The sequence below is a fragment of the Hippocampus zosterae genome, chromosome 4, assembly GCF_025434085.1.
Source record: "Hippocampus zosterae strain Florida chromosome 4, ASM2543408v3, whole genome shotgun sequence".
Lineage (NCBI taxonomy): Eukaryota > Metazoa > Chordata > Actinopteri > Syngnathiformes > Syngnathidae > Hippocampus > Hippocampus zosterae.
In genome coordinates, this window is record NC_067454.1 from 21,569,352 (window position 1) to 21,582,093 (window position 12,742).

The 12,742-nt window shown below is 39.8% G+C and overlaps 1 protein-coding gene across 1 annotated transcript; it reads left to right on the forward strand.

The window, feature by feature from the left end:
• Positions 1-1,078: 1,078 nt before the first annotated feature.
• On the forward strand, positions 1,079-10,216 carry taldo1 (transaldolase 1). The gene is made up of 8 exons (XM_052063294.1): positions 1,079-1,251; positions 4,553-4,676; positions 4,825-4,932; positions 7,374-7,505; positions 7,669-7,844; positions 9,282-9,479; positions 9,560-9,705; positions 9,773-10,216. The coding sequence occupies exons 1-8, from the start codon at positions 1,152-1,154 to the stop codon at positions 9,803-9,805; spliced, it is 1,017 nt and encodes a 338-aa protein (XP_051919254.1). The 5' UTR covers positions 1,079-1,151; the 3' UTR covers positions 9,806-10,216.
• The last annotated feature ends 2,526 nt before the right edge of the window (positions 10,217-12,742 follow it).

Here is a 12,742-nt window from a genome sequence, read left to right on the forward strand (position 1 = left end):
TTGTGCTTTATTTAAAGGGAATGAGGAGAATCGTTTCATCAGTTCCTCGGCTCCATTCCCTACCACAACGGCGCACAACAGTGCAAATGCCCTCTTCTACCTGTGCGCGTCAAGCAAAATACAGGAACAAAGAAAACTCCACCCATCCGCACAGTTAGACTGCGCCTTGCCCTCTCTGTCCATTTTTAAACGTGTCTTAAAGCATATTTTTATTTGATGGCTTTTGAATAGGTATGAGACTTGGCATTGTTTTTTTTCGGTTGTTATAGGGTGTTTACTGTTTTTATTTTTTTCATTTATAGTTTTCATAGTCTTCTGTTTTTGGGGGTGGATCCCATTTTTACTCCATGGAGAGCATTTATGTGTGGCGATGATTGTTTTTTTAAGGGCTCCAAAACTGAAGTTGAGTTGAGTTTGGTTATACAGTACTGTACTGGATGTCATTTTTAAACAGGCTTGAAAAGTATATGACAATACTGTACATAATAGATCCACCTACCGGGGTAAATCAGGCTTCTGTTGCGAGCGAAAGTGTGGGAATCTCCGATAGCCAAACAAGCAATGGGCAGATGGGGTCGCACCGCAGAGATGGCTTTTATAGCACACGTAGTCGTTCCCGATGCTTATCCCGACTCATAAAGCGTTTGCTGTTAATTGGCCCGAAACAGCCGCACGCCGCTTTGCACAGACACTCAGTCAGTCTCAGGCCAATCCATTGTAACATTTTCCCCTTCTTTTTGAAACCTTTAAATGTCATAACGTCTTTAATTCGTAACATTGACAATTATAAACACCGTTTTGTTCCTTGATATTCCAACTCTTTCTGGTGAAAATAGTCTTGCTTAAAAAGAATTGATTTTATATTTGTTGTCACGTCCCTCTGTGATTTATAGTCACAGACGTTCCTCAAAAGTGTTACGCTTCTCTTTCATAAACGTAATAAATAAATTGTGTTAAAATGTACAACAAGCAAAACTTCCTTTCTTAGAACCACTCCGTAGAACTTTAGTGGATACACCATAATCCTACAGCAAAGCGGCGCGCGCGTCCCCGGTGTCCGCTTCCTGGATGCGCTGCGCGCTCCCGTAAGTTGCATTCCGTTCTCGCTCACGTGTTGTGTGTGTATAAAAAGCTCGAAGTCGCTCCTCATCATGCTCAGTGTGTCTCCTGACAAGCGGCAAAAAATGGAGTCGGCGCTCAACCAGCTAAAGAAACACACCGTGGTGGTGGCCGACACGGGGGACTTTAATGGTAAAATACCCGCTTATAACCAGCGGCTAATGCTAACCATTAGCTTGCGTGCTCGATTAGGCGAGGATCGTGGATGTGAATGACCGCCGTGGCAATAATTAACCCGAGTCAAAAAAGCTACACGCATGTTAGCATTGCGCGAGCAAGGCCCGTGTAGTTCCACTAGCCGACTCTAATATTGGTTGAAAGTTTGTTTAAGATCCTTATTTCGTGATCGTTCAAGTTTAGAAATCCGATTAACCTGCTAAATCTGTCCCTCACTGATAAGGTGTACTAGTTACGCACTTGGCTCAAGGGCAGTTTAGATAAAGTTTTAGTGCGTCTTGGTAAAATGTATCTAACTTTTAGACATTAGCCCATAGTATTGAAATTTATGAATGTGTATGAATAGAAAAAAGTGACAACGATATTTTACACGAAATAAGTTTTGTTTTTATTTCCTGGTTTGCCTTCCTTACACTGTGCACGGCTTACTTGCCTGTTCAGTTTCCAGCAGTGCCTTTTGATGAGGAAATAAGTGGAGTAATTCACTTGGCTTGTGATGCAAACGCAAAAAGCCTTGCACAGTCAAGATGACATGACAGTTTGCCTACAAGCCTGCATTTGAGAAACCAAACCAAACATGGTTTTATGTCAACTTCTCAATTACTTTGGAATTTCATAAATTAATTTTGGTGTCCTAGATAATCTTGACTGAAGAAGGTTTAATATTCAGGCATTATTGCAATAATGTCACTGTCAGACTACAGTGCACAAGAATTGTTTTAAATGAACTGGGTTGTTTCAAAATGCATGAATCATTAATTGAGCTCACACAAACCGCTAAACTGTCAAGTATTTGTACCAAAATAATGAGCTCAATGCAATTTGCTCATAAATGTTCTCATTCATAATGAAAGCGAGGCAAGTTGCATGCGAGTCAACAGGTAGGTTGTATGAGAGTCAAGAGGTAGGTTAATTGTTCCTTCTGCCATTTAGTGGAAGAGCATTTATTTGTTCTGCGCCTCTGCTTGTCACTCTACCTCGCCGGCATAGATAGATGAACGTTTGTTGTAAATACAATTTAATTTCCACTTTCAGACTAATCAAGTGATATTCAAGTATTGCCTTACTGCTAGTGGTGAAAAGAATATTGGGAATCACAATATCAAGTGAGTATTTTGCAGGCCTAAGCACAGACCTTGGAAACTTTGTCACAGAGGAATTTTAATTGTGAAAAATGTCAGCCGATAGCTAAGCAAAGTAGGCAGGAGTGAACAGGTTTCTTGTTCATTTTAATTAAAATTGTGATTTGTGCAGAAAGTGTCATCTACAATATTTTTTAAACAATTGTGGAAAACACATTTTCAACATGATCATCTTTTTTGTAATCATCTGAAAATACTTATAAAAGACAATGTAATAGTGGAATTTAAAAAACATTACAGCAGGAGCTTGAACAATGGGCTCGAACCACTTTTCTTAGTCACAGGGTTTCATTAATTACTAGTTACTTGTTTCACTTCTCTTTTTTTATGACAAAATGCCCAGGACATGGCTAATTGTGTGGCAAGCCCAGATACTTCCTTCACTCATATTTGTGGTGTACGGCAGGTCTGTAGGAAATGTTGCAGTCCTCAAAGTATGCAACAGCTATTTTTTAAGCAATTGAATGAAATATTTTCTCGCCCAAGACTTTTTAACTATTGCAGTTATCCAAAAGTAATATTAGTGCTCATATTTCTGATGAATAAAATAATAACATCTTGACAAACAGATCCTACAAATTTCCATCAGATAAGCCAACGTTTATCCATGCATTTTATACAGAAACCAACGAAGTGGGATATCTCCCCAAGTGTGCATGTTTTTCACGGAACCACAGCATTCCGCAATCAGATCATCAGATGTATGATGGCCACGGTAATGTCTGACATTATGTATAAAACCCCACAAAAAGGGAGAGAATTGTGAACCCTCACACCCGTCCTGCCATGATAGGACATACACACTGGCAATGCCTCTGTGACAGCTTCCGACAAATGTAGAGAGTCTGATATTTGTAGCACAACTATTGGTATGTGATGTTGCACAACTCCAAATCAGAAAAGATGTGAACAGGCCAGTATTTGGACTGTCAGTGAGAATTTTATTGAAATCCATGACACACTCATGGGTTATAAACGCATTGGAACACTTGCCAGAGAACAGGGATAGGTTTGTTCTCTGGAGAGTTGGCAGCTCAGGCTGCCACAATGTAAAGCTGACACACAACACGGTGGATGAAAAGGCTCCCCACTCCTATGGCTATTGAGAAAGGCCTACCCAGCATGCTATTTTGTTCCATTCATTGTTGGAGACTATCACTGGCTGTGTGTTTGATTCAAATTCATGGAGATCTTCAAATGATCTTTCGTTTGAACTCTATATGGCTTGTGTAGCATATAAAGTGAACTTAAATCCAATCGTTTCATTCTTGGCTCATATAGATTTGCTTTATTTGTTCCCTTTTTTTTTCCATTTTCATTTTTTTGCTTGACTAAAAAAGGCAGAGTGAAAATTTTAATTTACCCTTTGGTATTTAAACCACACAAATCCACATTTGTTCCTGTAAGTCACTGAAGCTTGAATTAAACATTTGGATACTGAACAACATGAAATAATCAGATATAGTATACAGTTGTACTCGTATCAAAAACGTTCGTCTGCCGGCTTAGTCCGAATGAGTGGGTTTTAAAGAGCACCATGACAAATTTATACTCAAGATAGCGCCAACTCCTCTGAAGGAAACAATTTTGTGTCCATTGTCCAAGCTTGTTTAAACTGTGGTGTTTGCTCATCATAAATGAGTACACCCAAACCATTTCTAAGAAAGCCTTGACTTTCTTTTTAGTCATTAGTTTGTGTTTGACAACATTTTCCCGCTGGAGGCCATTTATTTGTCTGACTAAATGTCCGCACATCCACATCAAACACACATGGTTTGATGTGGATGGGGTCAGTCTACCATTAAAATTCTGAAATTCAAATTCAGATCAATTGAAACGTGTAATCGGGTAGTTTATTCATTAGTTTACTCATGAAATTGTTGGTAAACGCATTAAGACCCAGTCATACTTATTGACACTCATAACAATCCTTGTTGACAAATTTGTAAATTTGCCCTGCAGGAATCAATCATTGCTTTGTCGTTTGCAAAAGGGCATCGTAATCATCAATACACGTGTGCAAGATGATATTTTGAACCAAAATGTGGTGGCTAATATACTAATATAATTTGTTTTTGTTCCTCGCACCACCTCAATTTCCTATTGTGTTGCAGCCATTGATGAATACAAGCCTCAGGATGCCACCACCAACCCTTCTCTGATCCTAGCTGCTGCCAAAATGCCAGCCTATCAGAACCTGTTGGATCAGGCCATCAAATATGGCATTGCCAAGGGCGGGTAAGAGCTTAAGCTCAAAATGTTCAATGTAAATCGGCATGTGTATACTGCAGGTTGAGGAGCGTAGTCATGAAGCAGTTTAAACCACAACTTCACATTAATTGGCAAAAGTGACAGACTGATGGAAGCATCTTTCCTTGCTGGTTAGAACTGAAGAGGAGCAGATCGCCAACACCATGGACAAGCTGTTTGTGAGTTTTGGTCTCGAGATCCTCAAGAAGGTCCCGGGCAGGGTCTCAACTGAGGTGGATGCCAGGTACATGCACATATTGCCAAGCTGCTTATTAGGACTATGAATAATTTCTAAAATGTACTTAGATTTTATATGGAATGTGAATTCAGAAGGTGACACTTTAATACTCAATTGAGATCATTCCTGCATATTCATGAGCTTGCCTTTGTTACCCGCTTGCTTTTTCCTCTCTTCCTCTTAATAAACTACAGTAAACATGCAGTGGCTTGCGCAGCAGTCGACCTTATGACCTTTAGCCACGTTTCAGGCTTCAAGCATAGATATACAATTGTGGGGGGGTCGGTTTTTTTGGGGGGGGGGTGAAGCATCAACAGCGTCCACAATTGTCAAGTGGAACCAAATTCATATGATATTTTCAACTTTTGTGAGGGCATGCAATATTATTCGACCCCTTTACTGTCAATGCGACCAGCTCGCTGAGGATTTCTGAATGAGCCAATGTCAACCAAGAACTAAACTGAGGCTTGGAGGGGATCGAGCCTTTTCTGTTGCTGGTCCCTCTCTGGAATGACCTCCCACTGAACATTCGGCAAGCCTCCTCTCTGCCCATCTTCAAAGCCCTCCTCAAAACTCACTTGTATTCTTTGGTATTCGACTCAGCATGACTTTAGATTTGTTCTTGATTTTACTGTTTGGTGCTTTCTACCGCCTTTATTACCGATTTGTCTTGCTGTTTATTGTGCATGTTAAATTGCTCCATGTACAGCACTTTGTATGCAGCGATGGCTGTTTGAAAGTGCTCTATAAATACGGTTGACTTGACTTGACCGAAATCAGGGGTGGGAAAGTACGATTCTGACATATCTTGCCTGTTTTAGATACAATCTCTACTTCAACACGCCTCATTCAAATGATCAGCCCATCAGCAAGCTCTGTAAAAGCCTGAAACGATCATGACCAGTTGGATCGGCTGTGCTGGAGAAAGGGAGAAATCGAAAGGAGGCGGAATATGGCTCTTGAGGAACCGGAGTCCCGACCCCTGACTTAAATGACTGATGATAGAGTCCACCTGTGTGTCATCAATCCCGTAATGCAACTGCCCTGTGATAGTTTCAGAGGTCTTAAAGCGGAAATACAGTAGCATCATGAAGACCATAGGCCACACCAGGCAGGTCAGCAATACTGGTGTGGAGAATATAAAAACAGGATTAGGATATAAAAAGATTTTGCGGTCCTTAAAAATCCCGCGTGGTGCTATTCAAGCAATCATATTGAAACAGAGAGAGCATGAGACCACTGATGACATACCAAGATCTGTCCATCTGTCCATAGAACAACTATTAGTCGCACACTGCACAAATCTGGCCTTTATGGTCGGTCGAGTGGTAAGAAGAAAGCCATTTCTCAAAGAAATCCTTAAAATCCCTTTTGCAGTTTGACATTAGCTACCTTAGAGATGTGTGAAATGTGGAGGGTACTCTGGTCGGATGAAACCAAAATGGACCGTTTTGGGCTAAGTGCAAAATATTATGTTTAACCTAAAAGTAACACAGTGGTCTCCTGGTTAGCATTTCCACCTCACAGTGCAGCTGTGCTTGCTTCAATTCCACCTCCAGCCTTCCTCAATGAAGTTTGCATTCTCCCCGTGCCTGCATGGGTTTTCTCCGGGCACTCCAGTTTCCTCCTACATTCCAAAAAGATGCACAGTAGCTTAATTGAACAGTTTAAATTGTCCCGGGGTGTGGTTGTTTGTCTCCGTGTGCCCTGTGATTGGCTGCCAACCACTTCAGCGTGATTCGAAAATGGATGGATGGATAGAAGTAATATAACATTTCCAATGTCAAACATGATGGTGGCAACATTATGGTCTGGGGCTGCTTTTCTTGCGCAGGAACAGGGAAGATGGATGGAGCCAAATACAAGGAGGGCCATATCGGAGGAAAACCTATTGGAGTCTGCAAAAGACTTGAGACTGGGATGGATCCAAAACAAAAAGCAAAATATACAATGGAATGTTTCAAGCTTAAACATATCAATGTGTTACACTGGCCAAGTCAAAACACCTGCAGCTGTAATTTTCAGCTACTCGGGGTTGTTTGACTAATTTTGCGCGCCCCACTTTTCAGTTTTCTATTTCTAAAAAAGAAGTGTGATACCTGATTGAATTGTGCTCCACTTGGTACTTATTCTTCACATACAATTAAAATTGTATATCTTTGTTTGAGGCCTGAAATGTAGCAAAAGTTCTCGGGGTCTGAATACTTTGGCAAACCACTATACTTTTTTCACAACTGTTTGAATGTGTAGTTGTGCTGAACATGATGCAGGTAAGGTATGTCTGAGTGACAGTACAGTATTGCCTTTTGAACACTGCATACCTGCACTATCTTTTATGAACTCTAAAGTGTGTGGTTTTGAAATTGGGCCGTCTCAATGGATGTAGATTTTTTTTTTCCTCGATTAAGACTGGTAACTATTACAATAAATGCAGTTGTATTTCACAGACTGTCTTTTGACAAAGAAGAAATGGTGGCCAAGGCTTTGAGGCTCATTGCACTCTACGAAGAAGCAGGCATCAGTAAGGAGCGGGTGCTCATTAAGCTGTCATCCACATGGGAGGGAATCCAAGCTGGCAAGTGAGTGTGTGCGTGTGGTGTGACAACTGCTTTGTTTTTGTTGGACTCTGGGCAGTATAAGACAAAATATTGACTTTCAACAAGACTTGTACACAGTGTTGTGATGCATTTTTGTTTTGTTTGGATTTCCACTAAAATGTCATGCAAATGTGCTCTTTTTCAGGGAGCTTGAAGACAAACATGGCGTTCACTGCAACATGACCCTGCTTTTCTCTTTTGCACAAGCAGTAGCTTGTGCAGAAGCAAATGTAACGCTCATCTCCCCTTTCGTTGGACGCATCTTCGACTGGTATAAGGAGAACACAGACCGCAAAACCTACGAGCCGCATGAAGACCCGGGTATTGATGTTTTCTTTCTCTCCCCCAGTATTTTAATTTCATGACCCATTCAATCGAGTGTCTTTTTACCTCTCATTTCAAATCACAAAGTTTTCTATTAGCAGTTTTGCCTTTGACTCTCAATTGCCAGCTCTAATCTTTGTCTTCTCGTCATCAATTTTGCATTGTTTTACTTTATAACTTTTTGGTATAATTGACAATTTACTGAAATTTTTTTTTCAGATTCTCAAATTACCACCCGACAGGTTAAACTTAACCACGAGCAGCAAAGCACGCCGCCTTATTGTCAATAATGTCAGCCACCATCAGGGTTTTAAAATTTGGTTTTACCGCCACGTCTTCAAAAACAAACAAACAAACAAACAAAACATGAAGCAAACTGCGGAAAGAAGACAATTGCAGACACAAGCGGCACCACGTCAAACCTTTTTTGACACTTGCAGAGGCTTCCATAATACTTGAAGTCTCTCTGGTGTTGGGCAGAATCCTCATACACTGATGCGTCGGTTTTCAACGATAATCCGTTGCAGAAGGTTGTTCGAAAGCTGATTTGTTTGAAATCTGAAACCTTGTTTCCCATTATAATCGATGTAAAAAAATGAATCCGTTCCAAATCTAGAAAACCACTTTTTAAAGCATTTTTTAAAACTATTTTGCACCATAAACTGTATACACATGTAATGTGTAAAAAACATTTTTGTTTTTTATTACCAATTTTAACATTAACATTTTAACATCAAATTTCAAGTAACCTTTCTCTCTCTCTCATTGTGACAATTGTAGATTACATTATTTTACACCTTGAACTAATAAACCTAAAAGTAATGTTTGTAACTAGCGAAAACCAATTGGGTCGAGAATAGACATTTGAAAACCGATGTTTGACCGTACCTCCAAATTTGTCACTAAGTAGAAATGTCACATTTGTTCAACCTTTAGCATTGAATTGTTTTCAATTATTTTCAACAATTAAGGTTGGTCAATAATTTGTATAAATGACACCCACAGGTGTGGACTGACCAACAGTATTGATTTGTGAACTGAAAATTACCGAGTGACGCAAAAGGTTTTGGCCTGATTTTTTTTTTTCTTTTTTCATGATTCATTTTTGACTCGTGTGACTTCAACTCCGGAGTGATTTTTTTTTTTTTATCTGGAAAAAGAAGTTAGGTTTTTTTTTTTTTTTTTTTTTTTGGTGGTAGTGTTTTTGTTTGGTTTTAAAGGATTATGTTCTGAAATGGTATGCACAGGTAGAGAGAGTTGCTTTTGAAACTACAACTACTAATTGTAACTTGCAGCTGCTAGTCTGGTCTAGCTGCTTCTCTGAGGGAATTTTCTGATGGTTATATGGTAGCCAAGCGATGTCATTTGTGTTTTTTGTTCCCGCAACTTCCTCATTCCCCTGCTCTAATTTATTTTTGTTCCCCTCCCAACCAGGTGTTCAGAGTGTGACAAAGATATACAACTACTACAAGAAATTTGGTTACAGCACTGTGGTGATGGGTGCTTCTTTCCGAAACACGGGACAAGTTAAAGCCCTGGCCGGATGCGACCTGCTCACCATCTCTCCGGGGCTGCTTGCAGAACTCAGTCAGGACCACAGCACTGTCACACAGACGCTTACTATGGAAACTGGTACTGCTGTGTCAAGTGTTTGTTTCAGTGCAACACTCAAATTCAGGATTTCCGCATTGACTTAATTTTTGTTTCGACAGCGAAGAATTGCAGTCTACAAAAGGTCCACCTAGATGAGAAGGACTTCCGCTGGCAACACAATGAGGACCGCATGGCAGTTGAAAAACTGTCCGATGGCATCCGCAAGTTCGCTGCGGATGCCATCAAGCTGGAAACCATGCTCAAAGTAAGACTTAATTTTAATGTTTTTGGTCTTGTGCAGTTCCCTCACAAGTGTGAACTTGTCATTTCAGGAGAAAATGCTTCATGTTAAGAATGGTCAGTAGGGAACATGAGGCATATCCCCCGCAAATTCTTAAGAGTCAGGACTCTGCCTTGTTTGCTAGCTTTCACTTGAGAGGCATTTGAAAGCGGCAGAAGACCTTCTCATTCCCTCTGACCAAACTCGAGAAAGCTCCTCTATGGAAGGCCATCTCCTATCTCCTTTTTGGATGGAGCCAAGTTTTATGTGACCAAACATTAATTAAATTATACTGTTCCTGATGCATTTTCAGATATTTAATGTGAGAGGAATAAATCATTCCAGAGTTGCATTATTAGACTACTAGAGAGGATGACAAGCGCATTTAACCAGATGAATCCGTTTGCTTTGACTATCAGCCTCGCAGGAATGAAGAAATTCCATACTGCTCATCCCCCAATGTTGTTTTTCAAATAATAAATCAGAATTCATAGCAGTTTTGTTGTTGGTGGTGTTCTGTTGTGTTCCAATTAAGCACTTTACACATGGATAAAATTGTTGGTACCTATCCTTTCAAGAAAAACTCACAAAGGTCACTAAAATAATAACCAATTGATTAACGTAATAAATATTTAATAAAAATCTGGCAATGCTTTATTTGCATGACCCTACTGACTCTGGTGTGGACAGAAAGGAGCATCCTTAATATTTTTTTCTGCAAAAACATTTCTATGACTGAACAACACTTGTCCACCTGCTTCAATGATCTTGGCTTTGAGAAGTGCCTTCCCAAAATTGTTGAAGGACCCATGACCAAGACTCCCAGCTTCCTGACATTCAGCAGTACAGTTTGTCCAATATTCCTTTATTTCAGCACCAAACATGTTTTCGAATCGGCCTGTGCTGGATGATGTTCAGCAGTCCCAGAACAAGGCAGCCTCCATGTTCACTCTGCACAACGGTGGGAAAATGTCCTTTGTATATGTCTTGGGGCTGCTTTGCGGAAACTGGTACAGTGTGTTTTTTAACCCTTTCATGATAACATAAGTTGTCCACTGTAGTAAACGCTGTCCCTGAAAGGGTTCATTTGTGCAGTGTACAAGACTTGATGGTCTGAAGCGAAATGTTCTACTTCTTGTCCGAAATCTCCCACCAAGATAATGACCCAAAACACACTGCTAAAAGCACTTATGAATGGCTCATGAGCTGAAACATGTCAGGAAAAGGCAGCCTTTAAAACCGCTACAACAGATTGCTCGCAAGGAGTGGGACCAAAATACCTGTCCACAGGAGCGCCAGCCTCAATGGGAGTGTGGAAACAGGTTTTATCATCTCACTTGTGCTTCACAATATTAAGTTCAAAGCATCATCCATTTTGTCCAGGCTGATTTCAGTATTTCATGCTGTTGGATCATATTAAAGCAATATTTGATTTTCGTTGGATAATACTTTGGCAGGAGAAATGGCAATTTTGAGGTATTTCAGTAAGCATTGTCTTTTTTTTTCTTTAAGGGGATGGTGCTATCATTTTTATCCATGTGTAAAATTACGTCAGACAAACGCTGCATCAAAATCTTTTACAATGGATACCAGTTGTACAAGCCCTCCTCCTGTCATGCAGCCTTTGTCAGTCCTCATATATTGCCTATGGTCCAGCCAGTTGAACTTCATTCTCTATCGGCCCAAATTTTTGGCTTAACTCCACCTTTTGTTAAGACCTTTGCCTATAGAAGGAGTTTTTACTTCTTCATTGATGCCAGACGAGACTTTACCAGGTCCAAGGCTGGAGTTCATAAAAGGTAATCCTTTATAGAACTTGTTTGACAATTTGGGCTACCATTCATAATTCCTGATTTTTATGGTGATTCCAGTGGGTGGTATAGTTTCGAGATCATATGTAAAATACTGCAAGTACAATGTGGACGCATTTCTCAGACAATTGCTTGATTCCTTTTAAAACAATAGTAGCAAAGTTGGGATTTTGACAGTAAAAAGACTTCCAAGGACCCTTTCACCTTAAAACAAGTAGTGGTGGGGACTGAAAATGAAAGGCTTTGTGCAATGTCCAATACAGGCAATGTCATGGAATGACTTTTAGTAAAAATGAAATGGGGGGTTTAAAAAAAAAAAACGACTTTCCACATCCATTAGTTATGTTTTGTTGCTAGCCATCTGACCTCTTTCCGAAATTGAAGTACAACTGTGACAGGTGTTTGGTTATATTAATACACATTTTTATCAAAACAAAATAAGGAGCCTTTAAAGTTGATACTTGTGGTATACAGGTATGTGCCTATTATGTAGGATGCTGTAAAGTAGATTGTTTCCCCTTGTTTTTATAATTTTTCAGCAGTCACCAATATAATGCTGTAATAAAATCACATTTGTGTAATTTCAATCAGTTTCTATTTTGTGATCATAAAGCCACGCAATAGAAACATACCAGACCTTGAACTACAGTAACCTAAAACAAAGTTTTACAACACTTGAAAACTGTTGTCAGGTTTTGAATCTAAATCCGCCTGTTGAAATAGACAATGAGCAACAAAATTGGCAAAATCACCGGGCGTTTTAGGCCTACGTAACACATATCAAACTAAAGCTGAGCTTACTCTATTGCATCTTTTGTTAACACCTCTTTGGTTGCTTGTTTTCCTGCTATTTGTAAAACGTGTTGTTCGTGTAACTTGACCAATGGAACAAATACTGCAAGAGACGTAATTTGTTTGCCAGTTGCCATTTCTTCATCTAACTCTAAAGACTACTAAAACCACAAACACCTAAAATATGTTATTAACCTAATAGGTGATTAGAAAAACTCACTTTTGTATTTTCTTCAGATCACCTTTATATACCGTACCTTCATTGCATCTATCCCCTTTCTCTCCATTGTCAGGGTATTGAATTGATGAAAACCTCATTAGACGCCTGCTTGGATGAGAGGCGCAACAAGACAACCACAACAGTTCAGTTGTGATTGATTCAATTCCCTGAGATTGAATTGACCTGGATGTGAATGTGC